The sequence below is a fragment of the Protopterus annectens genome, chromosome 12.part0 (genome assembly GCF_019279795.1).
Source record: "Protopterus annectens isolate FY-2018-M chromosome 12.part0, PAN1.0, whole genome shotgun sequence".
Taxonomy (NCBI): Eukaryota; Metazoa; Chordata; order Ceratodontiformes; family Protopteridae; genus Protopterus; species Protopterus annectens.
This window is the reverse complement of record NC_056746.1, coordinates 602,601,375-602,619,500: the sequence shown is the minus strand read 5'-3', so window position 1 is coordinate 602,619,500 and position 18,126 is coordinate 602,601,375. Positions and strand designations below refer to the sequence as shown.

General features: G+C 36.7%; 1 protein-coding gene across 1 annotated transcript in view; it reads right to left on the bottom strand.

Moving 5' to 3' along the window:
- LOC122816739 overlaps positions 1-18,126 on the bottom strand; it is a 1,006,513-nt gene that overhangs the window by 693,022 nt on the left and 295,365 nt on the right. Inside the window, exon 15 of the mRNA XM_044089733.1 lies at positions 4,835-5,032. Coding sequence (XP_043945668.1) covers positions 4,835-5,032 — 198 coding nt within the window. The remainder of the gene's footprint in view (positions 1-4,834; positions 5,033-18,126) is intronic.

The following is an 18,126-nucleotide window of genomic DNA, read 5'->3' as shown; positions in this document are numbered from 1 at the left end:
CAGACTAGCTTTAATATATCATATCAGACTATGGAAACAGGGAGAATTAAACTTTCCTGATATAGAAACATATATAAAAGCATCAATATCTAAAACAATCTCAGATTGGATAAGTCCAAATTATTCTGCAAATTGGAAAGAATTACTAACTGTAATATCAATAAATTAATTTGATTTACAAAAAAAAATTCAAAAAGATAAAAACAATTTGCCATGGCACATATTATGCGTTAGTATGAAATATAACATAACTAAGCCCACTAAAACTCGTATGATTAATTATTACATGTATGCAATATAACATAACTAAACCCACTAAAACTCATATGATTATTACATTGACTCATTTAGGAAAATTATTAATGCAAATATAGATTTAAAAATCTGGTTTGATCTTTTAACACAATTCATAGTTACAAAGAGCTATCCACATAAAATATACAGAGAAATAATTAATTCCTGGGAACAGAAAGGATTTATTTGTTGGTTTCAATGTATCAAAGAACTAAAAGTTCTGAATATGCAAACAGTAGAAACAACATACAAAATTCCACAACAAGATTGGCTAACTATGCAAAGCATTTTGATGTATTAGCAAGAATTATGCAGAATAATTAGTCATTTTATTTATTTATTTATTTACATTTGTGTACCGGGAATGTCTGACTGGGCTAGTAACCCATTTTTAGCAGTGGCCTAGGGAGAAAAAAAATCTAAAAATTACAAATATATTCTTTGATTAACAAGCATTAGTACATTAAACAGACCTAAACTTATGAAATACCTATATGAAATCATATATAATGTTTATGACATAGGAAATAGTATCTCAACACCCAAATCCTCATATTGGAATTATATAACAAAAGGACACTCATTACAGCTAACTGAAGAAATTATCAAATATTTTATTATCAATAAAACATACATCCTTTACACAATACTGGAACGTTTTTAATTGTAAATGCTTGCACATAGCATTTTTAACTCCAGATAGAATTACTAAAATTAATTCTTCCACATAGGGAGTATGTTGGAGGTGTGAGCAAATACACAATGCATTTTGGAATCACATTTTTTTTGGACTGTGTTAAAATTAGGTATTAAAACTTTTTTCAAGCTTTATTTAATGAATTGTTTAACTTGTCTAAAGCTCTATTATTATTAAATGTGTATGAAGGTCCTCATTTGAATGAGTCAAATATGTATCTAGTACGGACAATACTTCGAATCTCAAGGAAGTGTATAACAAGAAGATGGAATACAAACACAATACCGACTTTGGAAACTTCTACAGACAACTGAAGACCACAGCATTGTTGGAAATTAAAATTAAAGAATTAAGGATTCATCCTAAGCCATTTATTAACAATACATGGAAAAAAGTCTTATCATTTATTAACACTTTACAATAACTGAACAGATACACTCTGATAAGTGGATTGTTATACCTACAAAGTAATTGTATATATTGATCTCTGTTATAGTGTCGGGTTGATATTAATAGTGTACATAGTTATTAAGATGTTATATACAAATACTATGGAATTTATTCAACTGTATTTGAAAAATAAAAAAAAAATTGAAGAAAAAAAAAAGAAATTAAACTGCATTTTATGACAGACATTTGTGTTAGCATTTGCATTAGTTTTCTGCAATGTACTCCAGCTGAATTCCAGATCAATGGAAGATTATGGGTGTGACAATAGTACAGCAAATGTATTATTTGTAGGAATATTAAGAATTTGGATTGGGTCAACATCAATGGTAAAATTTACAGCGCTAGAGATTTGTACAATTATGATTCAAGGGGAGTTATTTATATAAAAGGATGTGATTGTACTTCCGTCCAATGGTATATAGGTCAGACCAAAAGAGCTGTGAAAAAGAGAATCATGGAACATATGGGGGATATTAGGAGGGGCAGTTTGGAGAATCCAGTGGCATAACATTTCATCCAGTCCCACAGGGGCTCCGGTGAATCTCTTTTCTTCAGTGTGTTGGCCAAACCTAGATTACAGAGAGGTGATGTTTTGGCTGACAGATTAGTACAGTTGGAGACTAAATATATTATCAATTTCAGAACACTGTACCCCAGGGGATTAAATAGGGAGTTAGATTTAAACATTTAGAACTTACAGGTATAAGATCATAGCTCAATTATCTTGACCTGTTTTTGTAGAATTATTTATAGAGTCTAATGTCTTGGATTTTCATAAATAGTCTGTTTTTATATTGCTGTTTTGATGCAACTGCTTAATTAAAAATGCATAAATTATATTGGAAAAGTTCACAATATGCATTTTTATAATACAATTTTTTCATTAAAATGTTACAGTTAGTATTGTAGGATCATGAATTAGTAATGAATACATTTGTAATTCACAGTAATTTAAAAGTAGGGTTGAAATAAAAAATGTATGCATTAAGAGGATTTTATGCTTGTGTACTCCACTTTATAAGATGAAATGAGATTGTTGTCCATGTTATCTGCTTTATATGAATTTAGTGCTTGTTTAAAAAGTATTTATGTTTAATATAACATGAATTGTTATTTGTATATTCAGTTTTAAGTAACGGGCACTTTAAAATGTAATGGTAAAATCCTTTTAATTGATTTGTGAAGCCTATTGGTGAAATTAATTTAGTAATTTATGATGTAACAATATAAAGTGGCTGCTTGATGTAAGAAGTTTATTCCTTGAAGGCATAAGCCGAGGTACTGGATGCATCAGTAAAGAAGAAACGTATATATTTTTCCTGGTGTGGTGTTTGTGTTTGAGGAGCGATAATTTATTCAGTCATCAGGGGTGGTTCCCATTTTTGTTATTTTTTTCCCATCCCTAATCACACACACACACACACACACACACACACACACACACACACACACACACACACACACACACACACACTTGGCTATGACACTCGGAGGGGCATGCAATGAACAACCCAAGAGGATGTCCCTTGACTTCCTCAAGGTGCATTCTCTCCAAGCAGCCCTGCCCTTTCCCTTGGAGTATGTGCAGTGATCTCTCTAGTCTCCACCAGAGAGAGATTGCACCATCCAATGTGTTCTTTCAAGTGCATGCAAACAAACATCTTCTGCCCCCAAATGAGATAAGTGGGACAGGCTCCATATTCTTCTCCCTTCCTGGCACCTTCAGTGCTGGAGCTAATAACTGAACTACAGTTGCCACAGTAGTGGTTTCATCCTTTTCTGCCACAAGGCCAGGCTATACTTACTTATATGACCTTGTTTAAATAATTTCACTCCATCTTCTTACATCTCTATCAATTTCACAAGGTTTTCTTATTTAATTATTCATTATGTTATTTCAAAGTTGTATGTAAATATCTGCTCTGTAAATTCAATTCAATTACTATGCAATTTTTTGTAAGTTACTAACTTAGTAATTTGTATACAGTCCTACTTGATTGTTAATGAAAAGTGCAGACAAGTCCACCTTCCCAGCTAAGAACTATTTAATAGGTATTATTTTATTTTGCTGGCATTGCTCATTTAAGGGATTTTGACATCCAAAGGCTCCACAACCCTTTGTGGGCATATTTATCTGGTGGGAAAGACTAACAAATCTTTACTAATGTATAACTCTAGCACCCGAATGTTAGTATGTTGGTTAAATGCAAGCTATTTTATAATGACACAAATAAATACTCTAAAGTTTTCACACTTTGAGATGTTTCATTTTCCTGTTTACCTTTTGGCATACAGAAAACATTTGTTCTTTCTGAATGTTTGCTTCCAAACTACATAGTTGATAGACTCTGAAATACAGTGAAAATAAGTTAAACAAAGGAGTCAAGTAATTTTTCTTAAGATATAACAACAGAGGCGAAGGAAGTGAACAGAAGGAAGACAAAGATATTAGGAGGCTGAAGTAGTGTTCCTTTATTGTGTATTTAACCTGATTTATGCAGAGTAGGTTATCAGACACAAATATTCTACTAGATTAATGGGATGAATGCTTGGTGTTATTTTGACAGATATAGTTAAATCTTTGTGTATTAGGTAGCTGGGTGGAGAGGAGGGACAGTAGCTTTGCTAACTGTGCATATACATAGATTACAGAGATATTATGACTCCTTTTTTAGCAATATTAATGTAGTGTAAGGCAAAGGGGCTTTAGCATTTTGCCTCACAGGTGTCCTCACACAGACTTCTTTACACAATTTCACTTACCCCATGTGCCAGTGATGGGTTTGATCCTGCAGAAAATTCTGAGAGCATCATTCTGCTCCAGTGTTTCACACAATTTAATGGGGACAGATAAAACAAAACAGGGAATTAGTTTATTATTTTATAAACAGTAAAGATATGAAACCATAACTTAGTCAAGGGCAGCTGTAATGGCATGCATATCTTTCAAAAGTGTTTTTATTTGTGTTTAGTCTTGGATCTACAACATGTAAATATAGCTGAAAAGACTTTATTATATATAAATATAGCTGAAAAGACTATATTTTACTAATTAGCAAGCAAAAGCAACAGGAAAATCTTACACTATATCAACTACTGTAGTTTACACTGGATGGAGGAGAACTTGTGCATTTGACACACTTTTGCAGTTTTGCAATTCTTAACTGTTAACATTATACTAAAATGCTATATACATACTGTATGCATGTATACATAATACAGTATATAACGTTTTAGTATGAGGCTTACAGCTAAAAATTGCAAAAGTGTGCCCAATGCTCCAGCTTCTAGTCCACAGTTTGCAAAAAAAAAAAAAAAAAAACAGTACATGCAAACATGTTGACATTATAACATTATAAATAACAATAAATAAGTAAATAAATAAAACAATACCTTTGAAGCACTTTTAAGGAACTGTGTTAAGTATTCTTGAAAATCAGAAAATGTTTGCTGGTTAAGAGAATCCATGATAATTGTTATCTTTGCTTCTGCTATGGCTGAATCATACGGTGTTGATGCTGCACCCAGTAAATTTAAATCTATTGTTGCATCTGCCAGTTGTGTAGCTGTTAGATCATTTACCACCTGAAGCTACAAAAATAAAAAACAAATAAGTTAATTGAAAGCAAATGTGATACAAAAATACACTCTGGATAAAGCGAGAAATACTTTAATGTCCAATGTGTGTGCTTTTAGTTCTTTTCTATCAGAGTTCCATGGAGATCCCACTGTATTAGTTTCATTACAGTCTTAGACGCCAGTTTATTATCATCATATACCATTACACATGATGGTGCGGGGCTCTCACTGCTTTGCTTCTGTTATTACATGCACAGACTATTTTTCTTCACTCTTCTTATGCATCTGTGTATTTGTTATTTTCAGATCTCACTTTGCCATGCAGTATATAGGCTCCACTTTTGTAATCTCTCTGCTAAAAAAACATCTATTTCAGATGGTATTTTTTAAGTACGTTAACATATGTTTACCTTACTTACTTTATTGCACACTTATTAGGTGAAAGTAACATATGATATAAAACTATACGCATATAGTACCAGCAAATTTAGGCTTTACTGAAAGGAAATAAAATAAAATTGGTGGATCTACTTGCCTGTGGATATTGAATGAAGATTAATTTTACTCTAGTAACATTATATGCATAGAATATGTGAAGGCCTGCTATGCAATAACTGTAATACTGTGTACTGCAGTTTTGGAGAAAACATTTCATGATGTATTGCAAAGTCACAAGCCATAAAAGAAGTTCCTTAATACTACATTATTTATTTATTTTTAAGTTTATCTCAGACAGTGAATGTTCAAAGACCATTTTCACTCACATTATAGGTCCAAGGCATAGCCATGAACAATTAACTACAAAACAATCTAAATACAAAATAAGGATGAGTAAATAAACACTTAATATAGGAACATACAGAGTTATAAAGCAGAGAAAACATACACAATCTAAACAGATACAATTACAAAACAGTGAATGTGTGTGTGTGTGTGTGTGTGTGTGTGTGTGTGTGTGTGTGTTAATTTATATATATATATATATATATATATATATATATATATATATATATATTTATTAATACCCATGCAGCAGTTGTCGGTCGCTGTACCATTTTTTTGTGTTACCGTGTGTGTGTGTGTGTGTGTGTGTGTGTGTGTGTGTGTTAATTTATATATATATATATATATATATATATATATATATATATATATATATTTATTAATATCCATGCAGCAGTTGTCGGTCGCATTTTTTTGTGTTACCGTGTGTGTGTGTGTGTGTGTGTGTGTGTGTGTGTGTGTGTGTGTGTATATATATATATATATATATATATATATATATATATATATATATGCACATATATTTTATTTTATTTATTTATTTTTCTTTTGTTAACCGGGATGGTCCAAATGGACGAGGTCCATTTACAGCGGAGGCCCGGGGCGAAAAGCTCCACATAAAATCATAGACAGAAATAGCAACAATACTAATATTATACAGTGTTAAAAAATATTGTTATACAAGTAGTATCTAGTGAGAAAAAAAAAGGCAATTAAAATCAGCAATAACTACATATGAACAATCTGTGTTATAAAAAATAACATACAGAGATTACAGCAAGTTCATATTTGTTGAGCGATACCATTTGTACCAAGCATGTTTACTGAAGGCATATGCTATGAGAGAAAGAGAGAAAGTGTATAGGTAATAGTTTTTGGGATTATGTGTCACATGGACAGAGCCAAGAACTTAAAACGTGGGCCTTCAGGGAGTTTTTGAATTGTGTGGTATTAGATGCAGAAGCGATGGATGGAGGTAGATTACTCCAAGCTTTTGCTATACAATGTGAAAAATAGAACTTTGCCTGCTGTGTAGTTAGCTGAAGAGATAGAGAGAAGTGACTTGTTGACAGAGCAGAGTGGATGATTTGGTGTGTAGATGGTCAGCAATTGGTTAAGGGTGGGTGTTTTATTGGGTTGTTTTAGGTTGTTGTAAGCTATGACAAGTTGATGATAGATTAGTAGCTGTGGGAGCTCAAGCCAGTGAAGTTGTTTAAGAGGTGTACAGTGAGTTTGAAATGAGAAATTAGTAACAAACTTGGTGATTTTGTTGTAACAAGAGTCAAGTTTGTCTAGGTCAGATTTTCTTATATAAGTGAGAATTGGGGCTGCATACATTAGTGTGGAAAGAAGGTGAGTTTGTGCTAGGGTGACCTTAGCCTGATCTGATAGACAGTGTTTATGTCTGTGTAGGGAACTCATTTCTTTTGTGTACCTTTTTTATAGTTTGAGAGATATGCATGTCAAAATGGAGGTTGTTATCTATTTCAACACCAAGGAGCTTGGTGTGTGTGTGTGTGGGGGGTGAAATGATAGTACCATTACTGGATGTGATAAAGAAGGAAGATGGAGAAGTTTTAGCTTTGTTTGGAGTGAAAAGAAGTAGTCTGATCCACCTTTCTACAGAGGCAAAGGATTCTTGGACCAGGTGGTGTAGGGTGGTAAGAGCAGATTAGGGTGGAATCATCTGCATACTGTATTAAAGAGGGCTGCAGGGTGGAGGTATGTAGGTTAGTGGTAAAGATAGAAAAGAGCTGTGGACCCAGTATGGAACCCAGAGGTACACCAACTGTAGTTGGGAGTAAAGAGGATCAGACTCCTTGCCACTGGACAGCTTATTGTCGGTCTGATAGGTAATTATCAAACCAAGCAATAGTGTTAGGGGTAAAGGCTAATGAAGTTAAAGAATCTATTAGGATGGGGTGAAAAACATATCAAATGCTTTTGAGAGGTCCAAGAATATGGGAGAAACAAATCTGTTATTTCTATGTTGGTTAACCATGTTTGTGAAGGAGAGAAGGGCAGTGGTTGTGCTGTGGTGTGGGCGGAAACCATGTTGTGTAGGGGAGAGGTGATTGTTTGTATTTAGGAAATGCATGACTTGGGAGTTTATGCATTTCCCCAGTATCTTTGACAAAGGGGACAGAATGGTAATGGGGTGGCAGTTTGAGAAATCATAGGAGTTTCCACCCTTATGAAGTGGAATAATGTAGGAGATTTTTCACAGTTTAGGAATATAGGATTCCTGTATAGAGTGGTTAATAAGGATTGAGACTGGGTAGGATATGGAGTCGGCAGCCATTTTTAGGAAATTTGCTGGTAAACCATTTGTTGAAAGAGTAGTAGGTTTAAGTTTTAAGAGGAGTTTTTTTGTCGTAGAGGTTGGGACAGGTGAGAAAGTAAAAGGAGATGAGTGGTTAGGAGCTGTTGGCATGGATGAGTAGCTATTTTTGGATAGTTGAGTAGATAGAGATTTAATGGATTCAGTAAAGTGATGGTTGAATTTGGAGGCTATTTCACTATCTGTATTTGTGGAGGTTGAGGTGGGAGCTGGTGTGGTGGTTTTATCAGGTTTTAGTAGGGTGTTAATTGCATGCCAGAACTCTGAGGGTTGTTGGAGTGTTTGTTTTGGATATTTAGATAGTAGTTCTGTTTATCAAGCTTTGTTTGTTGTTTAACCTGATTCCTAAGGTGTTGGTAGTTTTGTTTGGAAAGAGTTGTGTTGTCTTTCTTCCAGGTTTTCCCTGCATTATCTCTGGATTTTAATAGGGCTCTAGTAGACTTACTAAGCCATGGAGCATGGTGAAGTTTAGATCTAATGGCACTTATGGGGGCTATTAAATCAAGGATCTTAGTAAGAGTACTATTACAATAGTCTACTGCTTGGTCCAAGTGGAGGATATGTAGTGCTTCCCAGTTAAATTATTTTAACATAGAGTTGAGATCTAGAGGGTTAACATTACGAACATTTCTGACAAGTCTATAGACTGTAGGTTTGGGTATGTAAATATTCTTGCATAGAAGGAAAGTTGGCAGTTGGTCACTAAGTCCATCTGGCAGACAACCTGTTTGGTAGTTTTGTTCTGGGTAGTTTACCAATGTCCAATCTAGTATAGATTCCTTTTGGGACTTTTTAACTACTCTAGTAGGTTCTTGAATGAGTTGACAGAATTCATACAGGATGATGTAGTTACTGGGGTTTGTAGAAAAGCTATCCAATCAGTGTTTAGGTCTCCTAGTAGAATAGTCTCTTGTGGGAGGGTGTATTTTACCCATTGAAGAATTTCCTCAATTACTGGAGAGTTATTACCTGCAGGGATGTACACACAAAGAATATTGATACACTTTTTCTTCTTAAGGAGTAGCGTAGAGCCTATGATCTCAGCAGTATTACATTTTGGTAGAGGAATTTGAAGAGGTTGTAAGGTAAGTGTATTTTTATAGACAATTGCAATGCCCCCTCCCTTCTTTCCTATCCTAGCTAGTCTTAGGATATTATAGCCGGGAGGGCGAATTTCCTCATTCTGTGTGCTGGATTTTTGCCAGGTCTCTGTTATGGTTAGAAAGTCAGGGGAGTTATGAGTTATGAATGTGTGTAAGTGAGGGTGTTTGTTTAATAGACTGCGTGAGTTAAGGTTAATAAGTAGATCTGTAGTGTGTTTGTTTGGGGGTATAATGTTGCCTGGTTCTGGATTTAGGTGAATATCTCCAGAGGTGAGAAGGTATTTCTTTAATGATAGATGAAGACTGATTGTTTATAAAATGTCTATGTAGAGTTTGCATGAAAATTTTCTAGAGTATGATAGTGGAAAGTACTTGTTGTGTACAAGTAATGTTATGTTTTTATTAAATAAAGAGGGGGCTATTGGGAAGGTTATGTGGGTTTTTGTAGGTGTGAAGGTATGTGTTGTATGGTATGTGGTGTGGGGTAGTGGTATGTATGTGTGTGAGGATGTAATGTAGGTTAGGGTTGTGAGAGTTAAAAGGAAAGATGTAAGTAAGAAAAGCATGATGTGTGTCATGTTGCTTGTGGGGGAAAGTGGTGTTAATCGTCTGAGAAGTAATCAGGGGTGGGATTTGGGAAGATTGCAGTTTATTTGCTGTAGGCTGTGGTCAGATGATTTGGGGTAAGAATAAAGGTAGAGGTAGTGGGGGTGGGTGAAAATTGGGGGCAGGGTAGGAGAGCGGAGTGAGCCGAGTGTAGCGAGGTGAACAGAGCAGGGCCAAACCTCACCACAATGATTATATACATATATATATATATATATATATATATATATATATATATATATATATATATATATATATTTATATATATATATATATATATATATATATTTATATGTATGTGCATTTATATATATGTATGTCTACATATGTATACATATATGCATTGCAATGTCAACTTCATTCAGTATTTATTATTAGACATTGCATATATGCATTGCAATGTCTAATAATAAAGACTGAATGAATTTGACCTGTGGTCCTCTGGTATTATGGTTTTAAAAAAAATAATGACACATTGCAGAACAGTGTGTGTGTGTATGTTGTATCTTTAAGAAGCATTTCAAGGACATCACATGCATATAAATAGCAAGCATGTGCTAGCTTCAGTGCCTTTTTGAAAGTGCAGCCAGAGAGTGAACATGTATGAGTGTGATAGCTAGTTTGTTTACAGGTTTATCTAAGTTAAAGTTATGAAACCTCAATCCCGATGTGTTTGTACATAATAAAGCTGCTTGAACAGAGCCCACAAATGCTCGTCTGTTTTATCCTGACTGGATGAGCGACACTTATGTTATTAGGAATATTTGGGTACATAAAGAAGTTTTTTGACTTTAATGGTGCTTTAGCCTTTGTCAATAAAAGATGAACACACAAATTGTTCCTGAATGTGGATTTTAACTTGCATAAGATGATTTGCCTAATCTTCTTGGGGAGAGAGTTCAAGAATGCTGGTACTGTTTTAGAAAATGCTTTCCCCCATTACTAGTTGAAGTGGAGGCCTAATAAGTTGCTGTGCATCCTGCTTTTTGAAAAACTTTTGTATAATAAATGTTTTGAATGCTGTGAATGGGAAGAGGGCGGGATAGGATTCATGAAATAACTTAAAGTTTAGTACGTTCAAATAAAATGATGATCTTTCTGGCATGGATAGCCACTTTGCTTTTTGGCTAGAAAGGTAGTGATGTTCATTTCTTTGTGCCATGTGACTGAATCTCAATATTTTGTTTTCAGTCCTTTTTAAGGTATTAGAATTTTCAGATGAGTGGAATACAGAGAGAAGAAGGCATGTTTTCTTCTAGTCTAGGGATAGGACATTTATTCTGATAGATCTTCAAACATCTTCCTGTTGTACAGCTGTTAGTTCATTTATCATATGAAGCTACAAAAATTTGAAAGTACATGTGATATAAAACTACAATAATTTCATACTTTTCCCAGGATAACATGAATATTTGCATTGTCACAGAGGCCTATTTCAAAACCTGTAAGAGAGCTCCATAGGTGTTGACTTTCAATGCCTAACACATGCCCACCTCATTAGATGAAAGCAGTAAAGGCAGAGGTGTCGCCTTATTCTGAAAAATAAAATCACCTCCAGACTCAGATAATGACCTAGAAGTGCTGCACATCCAAGTTACTATTAACAAAATCCCTTACCATATCATGGCTAACTATTGAATTCCCTCTATGTCCCCATCAAGTCTACCTCCTAACTGGCATGGAGTAACTATGCATTAAGCCAAACATCATTCCCCTAGGAGACTTCAACTACCCCTCCATTAACTGTGAGACTTACACATACATGTATGACCATAAATTTCTAGACTTCTACACATCAATGCAAACTCCCTTGATCTGTTAGTGCACACCCCAACCAGGGGCAACAAAATCCTGGACTTGGTCATTATCAGTGAAAGGCAGCTTTCTTCCTCACCAATTGAAATTTCCTCCCTGGTCAAATCACCTTATGACTGAAACTTGAAGAATCTTTCAGTACCTTGGTATTTAAAGATTATGCCAAGGCTAATTTACTAAAACTGAGTGATGCCCTTGCTAAATTTGAAAGTCCCTTCCATGTTGATGACCTAAGTGCTTATGTGGAATCCTTTACCACCAAATTATAGGCACATGTAAATAGCTGCATATATGCATCTGTCTACTTCAGAAGTAAATACAAACCCAAGTTTAAAAATAACCCCCTATGATGGAATATAAACAGGTTCTATGAAAAAAAAATCATCAAACGCAAAAATAAAATTCCACTCTCAGGATGCCGATGATGTTCTTGCTAAACTTAAAAAAGGAACTCTGGACCCTGGTCAAATGAACCAAAGCCAGCTATGAGGTCAACATAGCTGCCCAGGTGAAGATGACCACAAATCCTCCTTTAACTATGTTAGAAATCTCAGCAGTGCACAGAGCTAATGGTAAAGGATATCACATACTTAGGAAAAGAGGATATAGCCAATCTACTAGCTGACAAATTTAATAAAAACCTCACCAAGTCTCCCCTCCCATATTTCCCACATCGCATATCTGCACTTACCCCTCCCATTCAAATCTCCCAAAACAAGTCCTCAAGGTGTTATCCATGCCTCAGAACACTATTTCCTTGGGTCTGGATAACATATCAGGCTGCCTACTCCTCAGCCTGAAACATGACTTGTCAGATCCCTTACAGAATTCATTATTAGCCTTCACAAAGACTTTGTGCAGGATGAATGGAGAACAGCAACGGTTATCCCCTTGGACAAATGTGTGGTATCAACATACCAAGGGTATTATAGACCCATAAGCCTGACTAGCCTCATCCATATGGCTTTATAAAGGATCATTATGTAATTAATAAATAAAGACAAATGTACTCTACAAACTCTAAATCCAAGCCACTTTGGAATCATCAAGGGCAGATTCTGCCTACTTAACCCAGTTGACTTCTTTGAGAATGTTACTGAAACAAAGAATGAGTACATGTCAGTGCACACTACATTATCTAGACCTCACAGAAACATTCACCACCATCCCACACTCCAGTATTGAAAATAGACTCTCAGAGCTAAATTGTAATCCCTGTGTAACTCATTAGTTTACAAACAGAACCTAAGAAATTAGGTTGGGCAGCTCTACCTCCTTCAAATGTCCTGTCACTAGCAATGCACCTTAGGATTCATTCCATGGGCCACTCCTCTTTGGCATCTATGTCTTGGATGCCAAGGCAAATGTTAAAGGTTCATGACTGATCAAAATGACTGCAAACTTGGTGTCATCATAAACTCCCCAGAAGACTTCAAAATCCTCCAAGATGGCCTTTCCCAAAGAATAAAACTGCTACAGAAACCATGAAGTAAAACTAAATGCCAAGAAATGTACAATTGTGTCCTTCTCTTGTAACTATCACATTGACAACAAAGTCTTGAAAATTGATCCAATTATCAGGGATCTGCGAACCTAACTCGGCAATGAAGTGTTCTTAAATAATTACACATCAACTATTTCAAGGAAGTGCTTTTTCATTGCACAGCTTATATATCTAAAGGGATGGCATCCAGGTCCAGGGATGTTAATCATTCTACTGTACTTGACTCTCATCAGGCCAGTCAATGAATGTAATGAATATAATGCCCCATTTGGTGTGTAGCTGTCCAAACACTTGTCACAATTGGAGTGACCTTGTTTTCCTCACTAAAAAGATCAAGGGCTTAAATCCCAACAACCAAAAACATTGAAAAATTTCTCAAAAGATGTTTTAATAATGTACAGAAAGATGCATATTATTAAAACTTATTTTGAGAAGAAATCATAAAAAGTTTGCAAACTATCTCAAAGCCATGTCCCTCTTCTTTGTGTCATAGAGGCTATTAAGAGGCAATGCTTGCCTCAGATATAGATGCTCAGCACACCTTATCCTGTCAAACTTATTCCACATTTGAAGTCCAAAGAGCACATGATTACAATATGGATCTCAATCTCTTTTGCATTGCATAGAATACCTCTTCCACTCCCAAAAAAACAAAAATACTTCTCTTACTTTTATTCATACTTAATTTGGATGAATAGATGGGAAATTACAATTTCACACCTGGTTTAGCAGCCATGTCCCTCATGGATAGTGGCAACATATAAATGTCCAAACAGATCCTTGTTCTGCTCTCTGCTGAGTTATTTGTATACAAAATATCAGCATGTAGTAGGTGGTGGTAATAGCACTGCATTTTGATTTTATCTCTGCTGCCAGTCAGTTTATGGCTTAGGTTTGGCTGTATTTAGTATTATTAGTATTTAGACAGTTATAAGGTCTTGTAGCAGGACATTTTGCTTTGTTTATTTTAGTAGCTGATAGATGTGAAATACCTTAGTAGCATAAGGATTACTCTTCCTTTTTTCATGCGTTTCCCCATTATTGACAAGCTTTTTAAGATTGGAGTTTATTCAGGGTTGTTATAGTTCTTTAATTTCATCTATTTATGAGGTATCAGTTTGTTGTGTATAGGAGGAAGTAAGCTTGAGAGTGTGGAGACAGCTATGGTGTGGACTGTGTAAGCATTTCATGGGGTCTAGTCAATTTGTTGTTTCATTATAGAGTTGTATGAGTTTTCAGAAACTGATACACCGAAGGTGGTTGTAGGTGAAGCAGAAGTGAGAGAGCAGGCAGTGGTTGCAAACAGAGGAGTTGGAATTTGGAGACTTTCTAGTTTGTAAGGAATATTACTGATAATCAGATCAATGAAAGTGCAGAAGTTGATTTGTCTGGGTACAGGAATTAATAGGCAGAGAAAATTATGACTACTCGTTTATTTCAACTGACGTTCAAGCCACTCATTATGACAAGTGCGTAATTTTTGGAGGCATTCAAAATGTCTAATCGGATGCTTTTAAAAATGTCATATTAACCAGATGTGGGATATAAACAGAGGCTAGGAACAGTTTGGTGTGTCATTGCAGTTTGATCTCACAACACATCTAGCTTGGACAACTGCTGTTAGATTTATTAGAGGTGGAAGGTAAGCATTTCTCTGGATAAGTGTTAGTGTTCTTTTACATGAAGAAACAATTATTAAGTTGTTAGTGATGTTAGGGCAGATACAGGAATTATCAAGACGCCATGATTAAGTAGTTGCCATGATTTCTGGCAGGTCAAGCAAGAATTTTAGGAGGTTCTCCTGTTTATTATTAATACAGTCATATTCAGTAGAACAATTAGTGATGTTAGGGCAGATACAGGAATTATCAAGACACCATGATTAAGTAGTTGCTATGAAAAAAAAACTGAACTAGAATAGTCCAGTCTTCAGAGTTTGCTGACCTCTGGGCTTTGTCTTGGTTCCTGTGCTATTCCATATCCTTATTTGGATAATCTTTGTTCACCAGTGGGAGTGGCCTGTTTGTCCCTAGAGGAGTGGTTCCAGCCAGAAACTGGTAGTCTATTGGCCATTTTGGGTCAATTCCTAGCTCTTTTCAGCCCCTGTAATAAAGCCTGCTTTGTATTCAACTCAGCACAGCTCCTCGTGGTGTCCTGCAGAGTTCTACAAGTAGCAGAGAGCAAAAGAGTGACTTTTTCCTGATTTAAGTATTTTTCTGGCTTTTGATTATTTACTGTTTATACAGCTCTGCATTCTATTTAAACTGTTTTTGTGTTGATTAACTGTTTTGCACTTTTAAAAAGTTAATTGTTGTTTAATTTCATTTATAGCATTTACTGTCTGTTTTTCCTCTGTTTTCTGCAAAAATCTTGTTTCCTGCCTTACTGAACTAGAATAGTCCAGTCTTCAGAGTTTGCTGATCTCTGGGCTTTGGCTTGGTTCCTGTGCTATTCCATATCCTTATTTGGATAAAGGGAAGCTTCTTTGTTCACCAGTGGGAGTGGGGAGCACTGAGCAGCCTATTTGTCCCTAGAGCAGTGGTTCCAGCCAGAAACTTGTAGTCTATTGGCCATTTTGGGTCAATTGTTGCCCATAGAGCACCATCGGTTAAACTATTTCTGGCTAAACAGTGCACTTGCTCCTAAAGCATTTTATATAGGTAAATAGAATCCCCTTGAGTACCCATTTCCCTAGCATGTGAAGGGTCAGTTGCTAGCTCCTCTCCTGTTCAGCTGGTGAATCATCTTGAGGCAATGTTAATTGCCTCAAAACACAAATACATGTGAGAGATGCAACTATATAGCCAAACTGGAAGCTGAGCTCTCTCAACTCAGGACTGGCAAGACCAGACAGGAGGAGAAGGAAACCACGCACACCACAAACCCAGTTTCACATAGAACTATCACAACTGCAAAACAAACACATAAACACACAAAGACATACCGGAGGCACTGATCAAAAATCTACCAAAACTACAGAGGCCTCCAAAGCAGACACCCAAGCAACTGCCACCTCAAGACATAAGACATGCAACACATAGTTCTCAAAGTCAGTGTGCTAAACAGTCACAGCCCTTAAGGCCAAACACAATGCCAGACACACTTGTTATAGGTGACTCCATAGTCAGACACACTGACGTCCCACTCACCAGACTGAACAAGGAAAAGATCACAGTAAGCTGCCTGTCAGGCGCTAGAATCCGCCACATAACACAAGCACTCAGGTCACTCCACAGCAAGTACAAGTATGACTCAGTCATTGTCCATGCCGTGTGAACGACCTGAGCTCCCTGGACTACATGAAAAGAGACATAGAGGAGCTCTCAGATTATGTAGCCCAGGCCGGTATGACCCTGACCCTGAGCAGTATCCTACCCTCACCAAGAATGATGCCACAATACAGAGACAAAATGATCAGCTTGCCTGGGATGACATGCTTGACAAGCCACGCTTGCCGCAAGGGATGGCTTTGGGCTTCCGGATATTGGCAAAGGCTTGCCACCCCATAGTGCCTTTTTAGGCAAGGCTCAAATGATAAACCTACTAGAAACAAAAATGGAGAAAAAATACTGCTCAATGCCAGAAGTCTAAACCTCAAGATGCAAGCCCTCCTCAGTATGGAGAACATTGATGTCTGTGCTGTGACTGAAACCTGGTTCAAGCTCCTGAGAGCACCCCAGCACTATCAGGTTATACAAAATCCGGACCGAACCACAAAAGGACGGGAGTATCCATATTCATAAAGGATACCCACACCTCCAGGTTAAGCGACGCGACATCGGAGACCATCCAGGTGCAATTAACCATAGGTAAAACTGCCCTACAGTTTGTAACATGCTACAGACCACCTTCTCAAACTCAGGAAACCCACACAGCCTTCCTGAAGACACTGGAGAGTATGAATGTCTCTCCAAACACCATCATATTGGGTGACTTCAACTACCTAAACATAGACTGGGAACATTACTCAAGCCCCAACACCTAGCCCAAAGGTTCCTTGAGTTCATAAACTCAAATGCTATGGAACAACTAGTCACCATTCCACAAGAGGAGAAAATATACTAGACCTGATCATCACAAACATGGGGACAAAATGCTCCACCAGAAGTATATCCCTCATTGGTGAGATCAGACCATAAATTAATCTCACTGGAGATCCGCCCCCACCCCCAGCAAAAAGACCACAGTGAAGAACTTCTCAAAGCAAACTAGTGGTATCCTTCAAGGCCCACGAGCCAGTGGCAACCACAACCCACGCTGCTGAAACCCTTACAAATGCCTTCTACGAGCACCTCCAGGAATGTATGGATCAAGCAATCCCTAATAAAATCAAGACCCTTTCCACCAAAGGCAGGCGCCCGGTCTGGTGGACTCCAGCCATAAACAAACTCTACAACAAGAGGAGAAAGCTACTACATGACAGAAAAAATCCTAAATGGGAAGGAATCTCTGATCAATACTAGCAAAAACTACAATCACTCATAAAATCATCCAAGGCCAACTTTGAGAGAAAAATCGCTAATGACACAAAAGACAATCATAAAGCCTTCTTTAGCTATGTTAGAAACCTGGGTGGAAACTCCCAGATATGCTCAGAATTAGTCCAAAATAATAAAAAAATCACTGAACCCACAGACATTGCCAACATACTGGCAGACAGGTTCAGTGCAAATTTCTCCCTCCCCAAAAGGAGAAATATCTATCCCACCAGAGTCTAGCCTCCCAAACAACTCAGATGCCCAGGTGAGAGCTGCTCTCTCTAAAGAAAAAAACACAGCATCAATGGGACCGGACGGTGTCCCCGGCTGTGTGCTACACGAACTCAATGAGGAACTAAACCCACTCATAAGGCTGCTGTTTGATCTTAGCCTTACTACAGGATCAAAGAATGGCGACGGCAACTGTGGTCCCACCACAAAGGCAGTGCTTCTACGGACCCTGAAATTACCGCCCC